At 43.0% G+C, this 20,681-nt stretch overlaps 1 protein-coding gene across 1 annotated transcript; it reads right to left on the reverse strand.

The window, feature by feature from the left end:
- Positions 1-4,961: 4,961 nt before the first annotated feature.
- On the reverse strand, positions 4,962-20,466 carry Su(z)2 (Suppressor of zeste 2). Its single transcript, XM_064685388.1, has 7 exons — positions 20,162-20,466; positions 15,414-15,650; positions 15,228-15,324; positions 14,966-15,142; positions 14,116-14,356; positions 9,178-12,865; positions 4,962-6,687 (listed from the first exon to the last, which is right to left on the reverse strand). The coding sequence occupies exons 2-6, from the start codon at positions 15,565-15,567 to the stop codon at positions 9,185-9,187; spliced, it is 4,350 nt and encodes a 1,449-aa protein (XP_064541458.1). The 5' UTR covers positions 15,568-15,650; positions 20,162-20,466; the 3' UTR covers positions 4,962-6,687; positions 9,178-9,184.
- Between the last annotated feature and the right edge of the window lie 215 nt (positions 20,467-20,681).

Consider the following 20,681-nt stretch of genomic DNA (forward strand, 5'->3'; position numbering starts at 1 on the left):
AGGTTCTCTTTCTGAATATATCAAATTTATCCAATGAATGGGCACTTGAAATCAAAAGGGCTGATTGTTTAGGGAAGGTGAAGAAAATATAGATGGAATTAGGAGAACACTTGCACAAGAAAAGCTATAATTAATAATTATCCAGTTCTCCCATGACTTAGAGCTAAAGCAATTGTTTAATAGCACTTGGGATACCCAAGAATCTCTTGATTTAAATAACGTTTTAATTTAAGAAGTTTATTATCTATTTTCGCATTAATACCTTTGCATAATTTAAAAATTCTACATTTAAGCCGTATTTAACGAATGTAACACATTTCTTATCTGAGTTTATAATACATTGAAAATACACTATTAATAATTTGAGTACTTTCCTATGGATTTTACTGTTTTATATCCACTTTCCAACACTTAAGCCAATTTCTCACTGACTTTCCAGCACTGAAACACGCATAAAACCTAGCGAAAGCACCTCTTCAATCATTGACAGACAATTAAATTGTTGATTGTATTTTTTGGATGCAAAATTTAACGAATGTAACAATCTTTTCGTTTAAATGTAGAAGAGACTTTTGATAATTTGAATAGTTTCTTATTGTTTCTACTATTTTTTACTCACTTTCCAGCACCTAAACACACTAAAAACAATTTTTACTCACTTTCCAACACTAAAGCATAATCATAACTATTTACACTCACTTTCCAACACTTAAACAAACTTATAACGATTTGTACTCACTTCCCAACACTTATGCAGACTCATAACTATTTTCAGCCACTTTCCAACACTTCAACACGCTAAAAAGCTGTTGTTCACTCACTTTCCAACACTGAAACACGCCAAAAACATAGTGAAAGCACCTCTTCAATCATACGACAGCTTTAAAGAGTTTTAATTGTACTTTTGGAATTTAATATTTTCCACTGAAAGCCAAAAAGCCCGACTAACTTCCCGCAAATAACTGCACTTCGAGACTTATGCAATGTCGTGCTCCAAATCCAGGTTTAAATGCCAGCCAAAGCATCCATCAAACGGAATTTAAAAGCTGATGTATCTATGATTGATTCGTTTTTAATAACAGCCGCAGTTAAACGACGCTAACAATAAAATGGAAAATGTTGTTTTTGCAGCACGAGTCAAAAATGATTACACAATTTACGGCAAATGCAAACAGCCAGCGGCGGTAGGCGGGAGGGGGCGGGCATATGACACTTACATATACATACATATCTGGCGTATAATATAGATAATAAATCATAACGGTTAAGTGTTTTCAATTACCCAATTTACCAATCGCAAATCGCAAAGCTGGGCACGTTCCAATGCCGACAACGACAGCCAAAAGCAACAGCAACAACAACGGCGAGAAATGTTTAACGCTATTTATCAGCAGCAACAAAGCTGTCTGGCGGGGGTCTTGGGGTTGGCGAGGGGAAGGGGGCGAGGTACAGCTAACTGCAGGCGGGCCGAAGGCCGGATGAAGCGACAGCCGCTGGCGACGACTTTAGCAAAGCTCCGGGCAAAGGCAGCGGCAAAAACAAAAAGCTGATAAGTTCGTTTTCGCAATGGACGGCAGCGGGTGCGCGGCGCCAGGCGAGAGCCAAACGTCGCGCTCGCCCACTCTCCAAACTCTCCAACACTCAATTCTATATCTCTATCTGTGTGTGTCTGTGTGTGTGTGTGTGCAGTAAAGTGCGACATTTTGCTGCTGATTAGGTAGCGTTCGTTTTTAATAAAAGTACGACAAACAAATAAAACACAACAAGTAGCTGCACACACACAGACACACACACACAGACACGGCACCCACAAGCCAAAGCTTCGGCCTCGGCCTCGCTCTCGCCTTCGTCCTCGTCATGTTGCCCGCTCGCTCGCTCACCCTCCTCTTTGGCGCGTCGCTGGCGCTGCTCTGCTCTGCCCCGCCCGACTTTGTCATTGCCTTGAAGGTTATGGCACGAGCTCGGGCACGTGCCAGTTGTTACGTATTTGCGGCTGTGGCTTTGGCATTATGCATGTGCCTGACTCTGTGTGCGTGCATGTGTGGGTGTGCATGTGTGTGTGTGTGACGACAACGACGACTTTGGTTTTAGCGTGCCGCCATATGTTTCCGGCAAGTGTCCTGCCCCCCACACTTACTTCCCGACCCGGCCCGGCCCGGCCCGGCCCATGCCTTGCTTTAGCCATGAAAAGCGTTGAAATCTGCAATGCCAACAAGTAAAGCGGTCTCAGGGCCCAGGACTTTGCCTTTGCCTTGACACTGCTGGGTGCTGCTGGGCGTGCAATTTTCCACAGCGGGGGTTGGAATTTCAAATGAAAAACTGACAACGGCCCACAGCCAGCTCAGTGTCTCGTTCTGCCCAACCCCCCCCCCCCCCCCCCCCCTCCACGCCACTTGTGCAGCTCGTTCGCCGCAATGCCATTTGGCAATTTGCATTAGAGACGCGCGCGTGACACGAATCGACACGCAAATATATTGAAGCAGCTAAACACAAAGAGTTGACATTTTGCTAATGAGCTTTCACTCAAACAAGTTTAGCTTCGATTTTAAGCTCGTCCTTTGCTGACACCACACAAAATGCAAATATTAATGGAAATAATAATAAAGTAATATAATATGAAGTTTTTCTATGCAACATCTGATGAATTATGCTTAAAGAAACACGATACGAGCTTAGCTCTGAGCGCAAAGAGGCCCATAATTGGAGTAAATATAAGTATGGAAATAATATAAAAGTAATACGATATAAAACACTTTGAAAGCCCACAAATATAATAATATAAAATCGTATGAAAATAAACAACTTGAGTGAACTTTTTCTATGCAAATATCAGCTGTGCTTGAAAAAAGCACGACACGCACGCAGTACTAAGCGCAGTAAATCCCATAACTGGATCATAAATAAGAATTTAAGTATGAAAATAATATAATATAAAATCTTCTGAAATAGTTTTGTGAACTAGTTTGAGTGAACTTCCTCTATGCAAAAACCTGCTAAATTGTGCTTACAAAAAGCACGACACGCGCTCATCTCTAGGCGCAGTAATGCCCATAACTGTAACGGCGACTGTAACCCGATACTCGCAAATCGTGTGAGTATCTTCGTATGTGTCTTCCTGGCCGCATAACGACACCTTCTGTCGACGCCGTTGTCGCCTGCGACCTCCGCCTTCCTCTCCCTCTCCCTCTCCTTCTCCTCGTTACTCTCCGTCTTCGTATCCATGTCCGCCTCCAGCTCCAGCTTCGCCTTCGCACTGATTTATCAGGGTCATAAAAGTAACAAAACGCATTTGTCTATTTGTGAGTGAATTGTTTTTGTTGTTGTTGTTGTTGTTTTTGTTTTTCATTCATTTTATTTATTCGTTTTATTTGAAAATCAGCTAATTTATTGTTTAACTTAGAATTTCGTGTGGATTACATGTGTGAAGTTGCGCCGAAAAATGTTTCTAACAATAATATAATATGTTTCTAATAATTATAATTTATGTTTTATGTGCACACATTCAGATTTCTAAATATATAATTGTTTATTAAGTTTATATAATCTTATTTGTGTGTGTGTGTGTTTTTTTTTTTTGTATATTTAGTTAATTTTCAGCATCAAAGTTTAAACATTTCATTGGGAACAAACATTAATATCAGAGCTTACAAATAATATAATTAGAATTAGAATTATAGTTTTTGCACGATGCCAATAGCCAGAGTTAATTATTAATTAATTGTTAGTTAATGTTGTTACAAATTAAATAAATATACAATTCTACAAATTGTTCTCAATTCATTTCTCTTTCAGGAATTTACAACAATTTCGAGCTGCAATTGTTAAGTGCTTTTCGTGCGCAGTTTCCAGGGTTACGCAAACATATCGATATCGACAGGGTTGAGGGTTGAATGCGGCAAGGGGGGAGGGGTTTTTTTTTTGATTTATGTAAATTTGAACAAATTCTTACCAAAAAGGTGGTTGCTAGATTTTCATCAGCCACGGGGTTGTTTTTCATTTCATCTATATTAATAATATTTATAACTAGACAGAGCTGAGAAAGCCACTTGACGATATCGATAACGATAACGATATCGATATCGATATCGATGACGTAAGCGGCGGAAACTGCGCCATATACATAAATATATTATACAATTTCGGCTGTCGTTGCGGCCTTTAAACTTTATAAATTATGTACATATATAAATAACAGATAAAACACAAAGCAAATGTCACGACACAAATACACTTATATAGAGAGATAAACGAGCACGTAAAGCTTTGCATGACGATATTTATCGACACATATAGACGATATACGATATACGATATACGATATACTAAAAGTAGCTAAACTAAGGCCAGGCTGTTTTTTAAATTTATCGATAAGAGCGTTTTAATTGTTAGACAGTTATCGATAAATTTACTAAACAACAAAGCACAGTTTTTTAAGTTGTTTTTTTTTGGTCGAAGCTTTTTTAAAAAAAAGGTTTCTTTTGCTTTTGTTTTCAGTTTTGTTTTTTTGTTCAGTTTTTTTTGTGTCGCTTCGATATTTAAATTTATGTACAAAGTTCGTGCTGCAATTAAACGTAACACTAATGCGATAAAGTATCTACACGTTATTTGAATATATTTATATATATATATATATTTATATATATATAGGTGTGTTTATATATAGTTATTTGTATGTGTATCTGTTGTATTTTGTATCTTTATGCTTGACACGCTCAGCTCAAGCGGCGCAAAATCGTTAAAATTTTATCGCCTCAGCGAACGTGCGTGTGTGCGTGTGTGTGTGTGTGTGTGTGTGTGTGGGCTACTGTTCACACACCACCACCGAAAAATCGAAAAACCCAAAATCCGCAGCGCTCGTCAACAACCTGCGCCAAGTGCCGCGTTTCACACTTGGCCGCAGCCAAAAAGAAAAAAACAAAAAAAAAATACAAAAATTAGATTTAAAAAAAAAAACAAAAAAACACTTCCGATAAACTTGCTGCACGTTTCTCATAATATTCAATAATTTATGCGATTTGTTTTTGATTCTAGCTACGCGCAATACAAAAAAAAACGCCTTTTTTTCCGCTCCTCATGTTATCAGCTCATAATTATTCCGTTTATGAACTAGCTGATACCCTTAAGACGCTGGCTAGAGTCTATGGGGCATGTATAGCAAGTTTTCTTTTTTTAACTTTTCACTGTCATTCTAATATATATGTATTGGAACGAGTGCTATTTTCGAGAGCTTACGAGCTCGGTACACTAGCTACTATAGGAACAAATTCTATTTCAAATGTCAGCTGTTCGGGCTGGTTTCTGGTTTCTACTACTCGTTCTTTTAAAGCACTCGCTAGCACATGAACGAGTTAGTTTCAGAGCACGACTCGTGTTCGCTTTATTCCGGCAATTGAAGTACTCGCTATAGTAACAACGAGTTGTCAAGAGCTCAACGAGTCGCATTCGCTATTGCAACAACGAATTGAAACCAGCTCTACGAATTTATTTAACTATCCGAATGCTTTCTTTGCTTCTTCTTCAGACGCACTCGCTGGTACAACAACGAGTAGGCACGAATTTAACGAGTCGCATTCGCTTCAGTCTGCCAAATAAAGGCACGAGCTTCTCATTCCTTTGCTTTCTATTTTGAGCTGCACGAGTTCTTCCACTCCAAGTATCTGCTGCAAACTGACTCGCTGGCGCAACAACGAGTAAGATGAACAGCTCACTTTGCTTGCGAATTCACCGCATTTAATTGACGCACTTTATTGAAAGCACTCGCTTTAGCAGCAGCGAGTTTGCTGCCGAGTTCAACTCGACTATGCTCTCCTTTCTACTTGCTGCGACGCACTCGCCGGCGCAACAACGAGTTGTTTGATCTGCCAAATATTCCTCAGCATCTTCAACGAGCAAGTTCAACGAGTTGGGTTAGCGACGCGTGTGCCCGACACGTTAGCGTATCGCAATATTGTCTGCGATTAGAGTATCTGCGTTTCTGTTTTTCTTGTTTTTGCTTTTTTGCTGATATTTTATAATTAATTTTCGTTCGCATTTTTGCTTCGCCAACAACAACAACAAGAGCTCGCGTTGTGGTTATTTATTTATATTTCGCATTTTTGTGTCAGCTTTTTTTGTGCTGTTGCTGCTTTTGTTGTTGTTGTTGTAGTTAGCAACAAATACGTTTATATATAGTATACGTTATATATATATTTCCATTACGCTTATAATTTATTTCGACGCGTACTAATTCCAATCGCAAATATTTGCATATGTGCGCGAATTTGTGTCGCATTTGTATCTACAGATGTGTCCGTGTGTTTAAGTATCTTGTATCTTATAGCTCGTATCTTTTTGTTTTTTGGTATGGGATTGGTGCGAGTTTTGTGTGTGTGTGTGTGTGTGTGTTGTTTGGGTGTGTGTATTGCTTGCCAATGAGTGTACTTATGCTTAAGTTGTAAGGCTTACTCGCTGCAGCAAGGGGCGTGTGTGCCAGCCCCCGGGCTGCCCTTCTCCGTGATTCTCAACAATTGGGATTGCAGCAGAACTGGAACTGGCTGCGTTAGTCCAACTGGAACTGGAACTGGAATCAGTTTGGGTTTGGATTCTGATTGTTGCCGCCGCTGCCGCTGCTGCTGCTGCTGTTGCTGGTTTGTAGACTCTCGAGTGGCGCCACGAGATACATTTGCGTGCCGCACATCCAAAGAAACGCTGCATTTTTTTGTTGAGTACAGGAAAATTGTTATTCATGGATGAAAATACGAAAATGATGTAATGTCCGAGTGAGCGAGAGAGAGAGAGAGAGAGAGAGACTGAGCGTGTGACATGCTGCGGCTGTTCATTAAAAAGGCAGGCAAAAACAAAAAAAAAAGAAGCACTGCATAAAAAGCACCAAAAGCAACTACAAATAAAAAGAGTTGTTGTTGTTGTTGTTGTTGTTATAACGGCAAAAATAAAGCAGCGCTCGTAGGAATGACCGACCCGGCGAACCAACGAATGCCCGACAAACGAACCGAAGAGAGCGAGAGCGAGAAAGATAGTTTGATAGTTAGTCGAGGGGGAGAGGGGGGGGGGGGGGTATGCGGGCCTGCGTCAGAGTTGAGGCTAACGTGGAAGACACACGTTGACGAGCGTTGCCCGCTAAATTTGTGTATAATGACTACTTGAGAAAAAACGAAAGAGCACAGAAAAAGCAAAAAGCAAAAAGAAGAAAAAGCAGAAGAAAAAACGAGCAACAAGCAGAAAACGCGCAAACACGAAATGTAATTTGTATAATTTGAGTCTCGTTTTTTTTTTATAGTTTTTTTTGGGTGAGTGTGGGAAAGGCGCCAAAAAGAAAATATGTACATACAGAGAGACATGCGGAGAGGTTAGGCAACAGGCAAACAATAGAAAAGAAGAAGAGAAAACGAAACCCACTAAAGCGAAGGCATCCAAAGCTGGGTCCAAGAATTTACAAGCAAATAACCAAATCCCTTGCATAATAATGAAGAAGATGATGATGACAATGATAATGATGATGACAATGATGATGACAATAATAATGAAATGAATAATGCTAATGATATTGATAATGATAATGATAACGACAATAATGATGATGATGATGACAATGATGATGACAATAATAATGAAATTAATAATGATAATGATACTGACAATGATGATAATGATAATGATAATGACAATGATGATGATAATGATGATGAAAATGATAATGATAATGATAATCATAATGACAATGATAAGAATAATGATAATGACCATAAAGCGCAACAATAAGTGCAATAATATTAGTAATAGATAAGCAATTATATACAAATAGATAAGCTCAATTGTCTAGACATCCAAATATTTTTTGATAATGCGACAATTGAGTATTATAAATTGATTGAAAGGGAGAAAGTAAGCATATCTTTGTCACCCCGATTATCTTTGAAAACAGAATATTTTGCCATATAAGATTCTACTATTCCTTCGATCTTTTCTATGGCAGCTATATGATATAGTGGACCGATCCCTCCCCTACCAACATAGTCCTGAGTGCAACAGAAAGACGTTCGGATGATAACCTATAAGCTGAGGGACTATATAAACTCAGCTATTGATGCTGATCTGAAATAATTTACTTTATGCGTAACACAATTCATGACAAATTTTAATTACCCCTCTAGAAGTGTATGAAAAAAACCGCCCGAAATACTCTAGCTATACACATTGTATAATTTTCCACCTTATGAACTATTTAAAAACATTTCGTGCTCGTCACAAATAAAGTAAAATATGCAAGTTTTTCAAGGTTCTCAAGGAATTTGAATGGAGCCGAAAACATTCCTCAAGAATTGAGTTTTTACCAAGTCGTTAGAATACACAAAACTTGAATATGTACTATGAAAATCTTAAAATAGCTTCTAAAATCCAAAATGTAATTTGAAACCAAAAGTTTTTAATTCAAATATTGAGATCATTAAATGTTGCACTTGAAAAGAAAACATCAAATCTTAAAATGGGCAACATAAATGGGGCAAGGTCTATAAAGTTGGCCACTAGACCCTGTTTAACCTTCGATAGGTTGAAGATTTCTAAATATTAAGCAAGTATATTTCGTGCATGTGTGAGTAAAAGTGAGTAGTTACCATATTCAACTGAGTAATAATGAGTATAGTGCTTAATAAAAAGAAGAATGTGCGAGTATGTTGTGGATATGTGCAATAATAAAGTATTAATGAATAATATCAAAGAGTATATTGAATATATTCGGAGTATGTTGAATATATTTTGAGTATATTCAACAGAGAAATGAGTATGTGCGAGTATATATTGGATATATGCAAGAGTATGTGCCTTATATGTAACAAAAGAGAGTATAATGTTTAATTAAGAAAGTATTAATGAGTGCATTGAATATTTTTAAACGAAAAAATGAGTATGTGCGAGTTTATTCTAGATGCATGCAAGAGTATGTTCCCCATATGAGTACTTAACACAAATGTAATGCAGAAATGCTTCTGTTCGAGTATTTTTCTAAATTTTAATGCATATCAATAAGTATTTTCGCTGCACAAATGCGTATTAATGCGTATCTATGAGTATAAATGAGTATATGCCTACAATTGTCGCTCAGTCTTTCATTTATGTGCATGTTTATGTGTGTGTTCGATATGATATTTGATTTATTTGAAAATGATTTGGGGCACTCACCTTGTGACTAAGCGGAACTTGCCACCGATGCCAAAGTGTCGGTGGCGGCAATTTGAACGGGCGGCTTTGACATTGAATCGCTGCTGGCAGCACTCGCAGCGCTTGGCATTGCCAGCGAGGGCAGGGCTAGTGTGGTGGGCGTGGCAGCAACTGCTGCTGTCGCAGTTGCTGCTGTCGAGGTTGCAGTTGCTGTTGCTGGCGCCTTGGCATCCGTTTTGGCCACGTTGGCCGCGCTGCTGGCTGCTTTTTCCAGTTCCGGCGTTTTGGCTGCCGTTGCTGCTGCTGCTGCTGTTGTTGCCCCATTGCTGCTGCTGCCGCTGCTGCTGCCGCCCAGCACAAGTGGCGCCTCCTCGGCGAGGGCGGCGGCTTTGGCCTCGGCGAGTATGTTCAAATTGGCAGCAACTTGATCGATTGTTGTCGGCTTTTTCAGTGCACGCGGCGAGGTGGCAGCAGCAGCAGCAGACGCAGTGCAGCTCGTGTTGTTGTTGTTGTTGTTGTTGCTGCTGCTGTTGTTGTTGTTGTTGCTGCTGGGCTGCTCTTCGGCTTTGACTGTTAACGGTTTGGCGGCAGCGGCAGCGGCAGCAGCAGCAATTGCTGTTGTTGTGGCAGCAGCAATTGTTGTTGCCGCAGCAGCAATTGTTATTGTTGCTGGTGCTGCTGCAGTTGTTGCTGCTGCTGCTGCTGTTGTTGTTGTTGGCGTCGCCTGATTGCGAAAGGCCAGCGCCGAGGGATTCGGTATGCTGCGCACAGACGCATTCTGCGGCCTGACCAGCGCATTCTTTGGCTTATTCTCGTAGATGTTGCCGCTCTTAATCGAGATCTTTTCGCGCGCCGTTGCCGACTCCGACAGCAAATGCAGATTTTGTAGATCATCGCCGCTGGCAGCTGTTGCCGCTGCCGCAGCAGCAGTTGCAGCATTATTGTTGTTGCTGCTGCTGTTGTTATTGTTGTTGTTGTTACTGTTGCTGTTGGCGCAAAAGTTTTGCTTGATTTTATTTACAGCGGCCTCCAGGCTGTTGCTGCTGCTGCTGCTGTTGTTGCTGCTGTTGCTGTTGTTGTTGCAGCTCAGGGCAGACGTTGTGGGCGCCAACTTGCTGTGCTTGTTGCTGCCAGTTGTTGCCTGCTTGTTGCTGCTGCTGCTGTTGCTGCTGCTGCTGCGTCCTGTGCCCGCTGATAAATCAAGTATGTCAGCATCCTTGGCTGTTGCTGTCGTGCCAGTTGCTGTTGCTGTTGTTGCTGGCGGCCGAAATTCGCGCAAACTTGTTTTGGACTTGTCCAGCGCGGCGTTGCCATTGGCTTTGCTTTGATTGCTGCTGGCAGCAGCAACAGTTGCTGCCGCTGCGCCTGCAACAGTTGCCGTTTTCTTGGCATTGTCTGCCGCTTTGGTTGCGCCAGCATTTGCCTTGGCTGCGAAAGCGTGCGGCAGCGTGTTGCGCAGATTTATTAAAGCAGGCGGCGATGTGCGATAAGCCGCATTGTGCATGTTGCTGCTGTTGCTGCTGCTGCTGCCTCCTCGCTGCCCGCTGAGCGCCACCGACAGCGGCGGCGACTTGACCTTAGCGGGCAGCGACAGCGGCGGCGACTGTACCGCATGGGCGGCACGCTTAACCGGCTGCCTGGGCAGACTGGCCGGCGGACCCATCAGCGATGCAGCCGCTCCGCCCAGGCCCAGGCCCAGGCCCAGGCGTGCAATCTCCAGCGACGGCAGACCGCTCTCCGGATAGCTGAGGCCGTGCAGCGCCTGGCCCAACTGACCCGCCTGTCCCACCTGTCCCACCTGGCGGGCTTTGGGGGTTATGGTGACCGTTGTGTGCGGCAGGCTGAGACTCAGGCTGGCCGGGCAGCGCAGCGGCATTTGGCTCGACTTGGCCAGTTCGGGTCCATAGAGACGCATGGGCGTCGCACAGGCTGTGCTCGGCTTCAGCCTGGCGGCATATTTGCCCAGCTGCTGCTGCTGCTGCTGCTGGTAGTCCAGGCGCGGTAGCTTGGCCAGCAGCTGGGCCTGCGTCTCGTCCAGCGAGAGCGAGCGCTTGGGCGGCTTGTTGGCGGCGCTGGCTATGGAGCTGGGCGTCGATTGGTAGCGCTGCAGATGATGCGGCGTCAGCGGCGGCGCCTGCCGCTGCGGCGTCTGTGGCACAGCAAAATGTGGCACTGTGGGCGTGGCACTGGGCAGCACCATGGCCGCCTTGCGATTGTTGTGATTGCCGACAAGCTGCGGCTTGGCGGCCAGCTTGGGCTTGACGGGCGCTGGAGTGGGCGTGGGCGTCGGAGTGGGCGTGGGCGTCGGAGTGGGCGTGGTCGTGGCTGGCGTGCAGCCCTTGAACAGGCTGGGCGGCAGCGGCGGCGAGGCGGGCAAATTGAGCTCCTTGCCGCTGCGTGGCAGCTTGTCCGCTGCAAAACTAGCAGGGGAGGCGGCAGAGGAAGCGGCAGAAGAGGAAGAGGTGGAGGCGGAGGAGCTGCTGCTGCTGGCCGGCATCAGGCTGTTGATGCTGCGCGATTCCTCGCCCAGCGTGCGATTCAGTGCATCCTCCTTGCTGCTGGTCGAAAGTAACGGCACCATTGTGGACTGCTCCTCGAGCTTGAGCTGATTCAGCGAGACGAGCTCGCCGCCAGCGAGGGAATGGGAACGCTTCAGGTCGAGCTTGTGCGCCTTGTGGTTGTGCGTTGTTGTTATTTTCATTTTCATTTTGCCATCCGTTTGCGACGAGATTTCCGCATGCAGTTTCTTGCGTTTGCCATTCGCATCCTTTGGCTCCTTGGAGTGCTTCTTCTTGCGCTTGCGATGCGAGGACGTGGAGCAATTGCTGCTGTTGGCGGCATTCGTGCAGGTGCTGGCATCGACAGTGCCGCTGGAGCCATTCGTTGAGGAGGAGGAGGAGGACATGGGCGACGCATTGGGACTGTATTTGAGCAGATCCTGCGAAGGAACGCAGGACGCCGGAACGGCTGCCGGCTCGATGGGCTTGAGGCCAATATTCTTGGCGTATGTCTCCAGATCGATCTGCTGCTGCTGCTGCTGCTCGAGCCGCGGCTCCGCCGACTTGGGCATTGTCAGCTTGGCCTTCATGCTGTTCAGCTCGATCTTGAGCTTGGGCAGATTGCGCACCAGCGACGCCGCCTGCTGCTGCGGCGGCGACGACGACGACTTCTTGTTGGCCGTCTTCAGCTCGAAGCCGCACTCGTCGCCGTAGCCGGCCGATTTGCTCAGCTGCGATTGCGGTATGCTGACCACAATGTTCAGATTGGGCACAGCCCCCAAGTTGTCCGGCAACGCGTCCGTATCCGTATCCGTCTCCTGCTCCGGTTCGCTCTTGACGCGCAACAGCGGCGTGCAACTTGTGGCAGCCACGCCGTAGTCGCTGTAGCGCATATCGTTGCTGCGCAGGCTCTTGAAGTTGCTCGGAGCTGTGGCGGCATCTTCGGCCTCCCTTTTGGCCAGGCGCTTGCTTTTGGCCAGCTTTTGCGTGGACTTGTTGCGCGCCTTGCTTGTGGCATGCAACGGCAGACGCTGTCTATCCGCATTCACATCCACGTCCACGGCAAAGGTCACCGACTTGCCGCTCTTTGTCGCCGCCGCCGCGGGACTTAACTCAATATCCTGTTTAACCTTTGACAAATTGTTCTCATCGTTTTTTGTTGTCTCGCGTTCGTGCAACAGTATCCTATACCGAAATGCCATGGGCGCGTGCTGTGGATTCGACAAAAGGGGGGTGGAACAAAATAGAAATGAGCTAATAGTTATCGAGATTAAATACCCTGCTATAGCATCATCGACACGATGGAGCCGTTTTAGGGTAGGGTAGGGTAGGGCGCTCAGCTATGCCCCTATATAATTCACTAATCTCAACAAATCATTTTCAACTGATTGTTCCTATGGCAGCTATATAATATGCTTGTCACCTTTCATTCAAAATATATCTAAAGTAAGGTTAACAAGAGACGCCTTTAGTTTTCTCGAGATATTTTGAGAGACAAAAAGGTTTTCTTCTTAAATTTCGCAATTTTCAAGCGATTATTTCTAAGGGAACCATATAGTATGATATATCTTTATAGATAGATACTTTACCAATATTCCAAGGTTTATAGATACATTTTAGGCTAACAGTTAGTAGCTTAGGAAAATTGGAATATTTTGTAAACTCAATCGGGATATTGTGAAAAATAAACGGATTTTTTTGTAAACAACTCAATTATCATTCGATTCTTCCTATGGAATATATGCTATATAGTGCTCCGATTAAATAATTCCTTATATAATGGACACATTATAAAGCTTATTAAAAAGTTTGAGTTTCGTAAAGATAACTCAAAGAAACAAACAAGTTTTACAAAGAAAACCTCAATTCTGGACGGATAGTTCGTATGAAAGTTATATGTTAAAGTGGGCTGATCTAAAAAAGATTTTGTGTAGCTGTAAATAGCATTAGAAAACGAACAATTCTTGCCTTTGGTAAAGGTAAATTCAAAAAAGAAGTTTTTCATACAAAAAACTCATGTTGAAACGATTCTCCCTTTGCCAGCTTTACGCTATAGTTCTCCGATTCGCTCGATATTATCAAATTTTCTGTCTGCAGTTAAAAGACGAGACTATACCAACTTTCATGAGGATATATTCACGGACAGCTTAGTTCACATAGGCACAAATACGCCAGAAGGACTCTTATGGAAATCCCCCAAGATTTTTGCTCAAATAAACTGTGTTTACTTTATGATTTCTGAGTTGTCTAGCCTAAAATAGGGCTGGGCGTTGTGTGTGTGTGCATATAAATTATGGAGTGGACACTAAACTGGCGGCACAATCCGATTTGCCAGCGGCTAATTTTAAGTGCCAGACACAGGCACAGGCACAACAAATCCTACCCCAGCTCTTGGCCGAAAAAAAAAAATAGAAATAGAAATAGGAATAGAAAACATGTCGAAACAAAGTTGAGAACTCACCCGCTTCCACTGGTAACAATAGCCGACATCCATGAGCGTAAAGCTGAGCGGCAAGACCTCATCCTCGTACGTGACCTCGACCTCAACATGTTTGTTCTCCGCATCGATGTCGTACTTGGAGCAGAGGAAACGCTTCAGATGCACAACCCTCAAATCGGCGGGGCACTGCAGATAGCAGATGGGCGGCTTTTCGGATGAGCCGCAGTTTTTCAGCATAGCGGGATGATATTCTAGGGATAAACTGTGGAAAAAACGAAAGAAGACAACGGGAAAAACAAGTGTAAGTGAGATATACGTAATGGAGCAAGAACTTGGTAGAGAAATGCAGGGAGAAACTATTCTGAGCATGGAATAGAAATATGTATAAAGGGAATATCTTGTATCTTTAACAAGGTTTCAACTGAAAAGCCGAAATCTAGGGGAAAGAAACTACTAGTATAATATCTCCTAAGAGAAGGTTTTTTAAAGGGATAACTGAAAATGAATTAATGATATCTCAGAGAAAAATTCCTTGTGATATGAAAGATATTTAACAGAAACCAAAAGAAATATCTCATAGGAACAGAAAAATAAATACGAAAAGTTAAGAAACCATATTATTTTTAAGCTTGGAAAAACTTCCTTTAGATATAAAAAATATTTAACAAAAACCAAAAGAAATGTCTCAAAGGAACAGAAAAGTAACTAAAGATAGTTAAGATCATATTATTTTTAAGCTTGGAAACTGGATTAAGAGAAAATTTGTAAAGGAAAACAAGTGAAAATCGCTCGAGGAATAATGAAAAAAGAACCAAACTGAAGCAATAAATGGAAGCGATTCTTTCATAGAGAACAGGCTGCGATGATTTACCTAATAGGCTCGCCTGGCGTAAAGAACTCCTGTTGCTGTTCCAGTTGGGGTCTCAGCAGCTCCTCGTCGGCATCCAGTTCCCGGTGCTGTTCCCTGAACTCGGCCAGACGCTTGCATTCGCGCTGATAGAGACCCGGCACCAGTTTATAAATCAGCGCACGCAACGTGTCATCGGATCTGTGTGCACGAGTCGATGTTTTTGTTTTTAGCTAAGCTTCAGCTTCAGAGAGAGAGAGGTTGGGCAGGGGAATATGGCACCTACCTGAGGTTATCCTCGCTGATGTGCTTGCCCCCGCTGGACTTGCACTGTGGGCAGTAAACATCGCGCAGCAAATGCTTCAGAATGCAACTGCGACAATCTGAAAAGTGGAAACAAAACAAAGAGGAAACGTTTTTTAATTGAGTTGGAAGTCGAGTGGGTTTTACGGTAGAGCTGGGGCCCACTTACATGTGTGATAGCAGGCGTCAACTGTGGTCGGGTCTATCATATAGCCCTGGCAAATGCGACAGGTCAACAGCTCATTGAACTGGTTCAGCTCGCGAACGGAACCGTCGCGCTCGGAATGCAGCTTGTGTAGCTGGGTTTCCGTCTTCAGATGCATTTTTTTTTAAATTTCTAATATTTGTTATCTTTATGTGTGTAGTTAGCCTCTGTGTAGTTGGTTTTTTAAGATGCTAGCATGTCCTGCAAGGAACAGAGAGGAGTTGAGTTAAACAGGAATTTCCCTACTTTCCAAGACAAAGATTAAGTTGTTAATATATTGTGAATAATGCATTGTTAATGCTTGATCTAATGATGAACACAACTCTTAATGGGACAGCTAGATCTTAGCCAAGGCTGATGACAAAGTTGTTGCGACTGCGCAAAAAGTAGAGAGCCGTAAGAGGGGCAAAGCTTTACACACACACACACACGCACAGAGCTAGGCATAAACAAAGGTGAAAAAGTAGTGAAAAACTCCAACTGTGAGAAACAACATAAAGCAAAATCCCAGCAACCGACAACCGAGAAACGACAACCATCATCACCCATCAACATGATTGTGGTCGGGTCTGTCGGGTCGGTCGGTCGGTCGGTCGGCTTGGTCTCTAGGTCTCGTCAAACAAAAGCCAAGCACACACACACACAAATGTATGTAAATGTATCTGTATCTGTATCTTTGTATCTGCATCTGCATCTGTGTCTGCCACAAAGATATGGCAACGTCAGGCGGCACTAGACACACAACACTTTCAACTAGTAAATCAGCCATCCATGAATCGGAACAATGCCGAAAACAAAAATATATATATGCAACGAAAAAAACACAAAAAAAAGGCGCACAAAAAAGACAAGACTAGAACAAAAACTAACTCATATGCAGAGCGTTCGTCGGCGTAGGGAGAGTGGGCGGGGTGGGGTGAGGTAGGGGGGGGAGGGGGCTGCTGGGCTTACGGGCGCACAAGCGACGCCCTTTGTGCCACACACAGGGCACCCTACACACAAGCTCGCAACGAGCACACACACACACACACACACACACACGCAACACACATACACGAACTGCGCACTCAACGTGTGTACTTGAATCTAGTTTTAGGTTTTCGCCTCGTCTTCGTCTTCGCCTTCGTCGTCGTCATCGTCGTCTTCTTCTTCGTCGTGCAAACGAATAAAGTACGAAAATTACGCTCTTGTGTGCCCTACACACACCAACACACACAGACACACACACACACATGCAAACAGTCGGCGTTGATAATAATAATAATAATAATAATGATGATGATGATGATGATGATAATTATTATGATGTGGGCAGCGAGTTGGATCAGCAGGTTGGCTCGAAGAAGCAGCAGCAAAAGCAGAAGCAGCAGCAGCAGTAGAAGAGGAAGAGGAAGAGCAAAAGGAAGAGGAAGAATGTGTGCCACATCATGTTGATGAGATTTGAATGGAACGAACAAAACGGCAGCAAATGTCATGGATGTTAATGTCTATATAAAGTGTGAATAAAGCCGTGCCGGGTAAGGGCTTTTAGCAGCAAGTCCTAATTGTGCTGTCGGCAATTAAATTGTTTTTACAGCGCATAAATATGTATATATTTACTTAGTTAAGAGACTAGAACAGATAAATGTAATGTAATGTAACATAATATTATATTCTGTTAAATAACATTATGATTTATTTTTAGAAATAAGCCGAGTATATGTATAACATTAAACAAATACTTTAACTGCGCTTTATTTAAGAAAAACAAAGTACATTTTTTTTGGGCCAAAAAATATTGAAAACCCAAAAAGCAAAATTTCAAACATTTTAATGATGAATTTGTACAATACCTAAATTGAAATATCTTCAGAGAAAAAAAATTTTTTAGGCATACAAGTTGGAAAACAGTAAAAAAAATTTACAAAAAATGTTTAAAAATTCTAAAAGCAAAATATATTGGAATTAGAAAAGTAAATTTGCAAGAAATTGTTCGATAATTCATAAGTCAAAAAACTTAGAATTTCAAAAAAGTTCATTAACAAAAAAAACTTGAAAATTCAATATTAAAAAGGTAACTTTCAAAAATGTTTCAGTAATAAGACTCTTACGCAGAAGGCATCTAATGCATAGAAAACAACATAAATACCCCGCTAAAAGTTCCCTATCTCCAGATATTCTATAAAATAATAATCTATCAAACAATCAATCTATACATAAAACTGACACTGCTTTGTGATTGTTTAAAGAGCACACATGTATTTGATAATTGCAATACATTATGCAGTTGTATATGAATACCCGGGAAACACTTCTTTTCTCAAAACCTATTTAAAACTTAGACCTTGAACTGGCTAAGCCATTAACTAATTGTATATGTTTACTTTACAAATAAACATAGAAGCCTCTTAAATCTTCTTTTTTGAAGATTATCCTTAAACTACGTTACATTTCTTCGAATTACCCCTAGAAACATCCATTTTTTTCATTTCCTAAAGACTATCTTTAATGTATCTTGCCTATATAACTTTAGAAACCTGGAATCGATCTTATTTTCTTTCCAAATCTTATGAATTATGCACCCAATTCTATTTTAGTACTTGATAACATTCTGAAAGTTGTCGGATGGGTTAAAAGTCCCTTAAATTTTGACTACGACTATACTGATACTTTCTTTTGAAGCTTACCTTATTGTCTGCTTCCAAAATGATCAGCTCTTGATACCTAGACTAGTTTATTAATTATATAATATTTGCGACGTGCTTAATGAATCTACTAAAATCCATAATCTACTCCTAATCTAAAATAAAAGCGTGGTAAACTTATCTAGAGCTTGGCTTCCTATAGAAATCAATTTCCTTGAGCAACTATTCCAAGTGTTAGTCTTATAGTTAAAAGTGTTAATTTGAGTGAAGGTGATTTGCCGCTAAAAGAGTTCAACAACCCAGTTTGGGCTTTATGTGCTTGGATGCATATTAAATTTATATATTTAAATTGATATAGATCTAGTTTTTGGACTCTGACATCCCCTACTCGCAACTCGAAACTGAGCTGTAGGGCAAATAAAAGTCGCATTGGCTCGCAATGCGCTGCCCACTTTTTCATCTTCCTCTTCTTCATTTTTGTTGTTGTTGCCCCGCTTGCCTTTGACATGTTTCTGCTTTGTACGTCACACGCTCACGCGAAACTGGCACGAAAGCAGCTTGTAAAAGGCGAAAGACGAAATAGGCGGCAGCAGTGACAACAAGCCGAGAGAAGCTGCGCTGCGCTGCGATGCGATGCTAGCAAAACACAAAAAATGAAAACAAAACAAAAAGCGAGCAAAAAGGAAGGCAGCAAAAACAAAAGCTGGCAAACTAAGTCAAAGTGGGCACAAGTAGCCAGGGGGGGGGGGGGGGGGTTAGGGAAGCTGGACACAGCGGTAGCTGCAGCTTATGAAGAAGAAAATGCAAACGTAGCTAAGGATAATGAGAATGTGGGCAAAGCAAACACTCAAATGCCATTCATCAACGCTGCCCACGCCCACACACACACAGACACACACACAGAATCGCACAGTACGTGGCCCACTGTGCCGGTCTTTGTGGGTGGCTTGGGCGTACAATTGACAACATTGATGACGTCTTCAATGTCGCTGTCGTATTAGTTTACGAGCAAGGCTCACACTAACACACACACACTCACACAGACACGCTGACAGTGACGAAATGGCCACAGCTTGCACAGTGGGCAGAGGCTTCGCCGCGCTGTTATCGCTATCGAAACGAAGCGAAACAATAACAACAAAAACAGCCGGAGCAGCAGTCGCAGCAGCAACTGGCGCCGGCACGAGCGCACTCTACAACACCAACCCGCAGGGTGGTTACACACACACACACACACAGAGAAACACACGACGCGCACGCAACAAGCTTTGCCGATGACGAGAGACGCGGCAACACAGCGAATATATATTGAAATTTTAAGCAAAATCTACTTGCGTTATGAACGTGCGGTATTTGTCCACAACAGCAGCCGCTGAAAATACAACTAAAAGCAATGCACGAAATTCAAATGCTACGTGCGGGCTACGCTGCGTTCGTACTCGCACTCGGGTACTCGCCGCGCAATTGAGGCGAAACGAGCACTCGGACAACAACAGAAAACACGAAGCAGCGACGGCGACGACGACGACGACACCAATTTGTATCTATTCGCCGCAGCGAGAGAGCGAACGCCCCTAGTGGGCTGTGTGGGGAGAGCATAGCATAGCGCGGCACAACCAAATCCCAAAACAAAACTTTCTACAATTTGCGCGCGCGTGTTTTCGCCTTCGCCGCAGTTTCAGTTTCGGTTGTTTATTTTTTTTTTCGTTCATTTCGAACTAGCGGCGACGAAAATTCCAATACGACAACAACACAAACGCACTTGTCACGTGTACGTGTGTTTACAAAATTTTCACACACACACTGAAGCGAGAGCGTATATAACATATTTTTTTCGTTACATTTCGCCGCGCTCGCCGCGCAATCAAATGCAAAGTGAAATTTTTCTTATTAGAAATGTACACACAACATCGCGAGTTTTTCCCAACGGTTGAGTTTTTCTTCCAAGCTGCGACGCAAATTATTCGGACAGTGGCCAAGAATCACGGTAACTAGTTACCGGCTAAAAAGCTGCAAACGAATTGAAATCAATTTTACGCACAAGCATAAATCGATTCAAGCCAAATGATGAACTCTTCTTCTTCTTACTTTATAGCACTTGCCGACACATATACAGACACAGCATGGGCGCTGTGTGTGTGCGCGCTTCTTTCACTTCAGCTGCTGCTGCTGCTGCTCTTATCGATTTCTCATACACGTTTTTATTATCACGAACAGCCGCTGAGATTTTCAGCGCTCTCGCTCTGTCTCTCACTCAGTCACTCAATCACTGTCTCTCTTTTGCTGACAGCGAAAAAATTTACTTTACTCCGTCCACAAAGTGCACGGCACGAAAACTGTTCAAAGACTGATTCTGATTAGACCTGCCAACGATTTCGGCACCGCGCTGCCAATGTTCGCGTCTGCGCCTGAGAGCCCCTCGTGAGAGCGAGAGCTAGCGAGAGCGAGACAAAGAGACGCTCTGTTGCCGTTTCGCGCCATTGCTGTACCGCCCACCCTGCGGCTGTTGTGAGGCTTGATTGGCTGTAAGTGCTGCGTTCGGCTGTTCGGCTCTGGCACGACGACTTCGTGCCTCTGCTCGTGCCTGTATGTGTGCGTGTGTGTGTGT

The sequence above is a fragment of the Drosophila montana genome, unplaced genomic scaffold, assembly GCF_035044405.1.
Source record: "Drosophila montana isolate Dmon_TW-CO22-7 unplaced genomic scaffold, ASM3504440v1 contig_3031_1, whole genome shotgun sequence".
NCBI classification, from domain to species: Eukaryota; Metazoa; Arthropoda; class Insecta; order Diptera; family Drosophilidae; genus Drosophila; species Drosophila montana.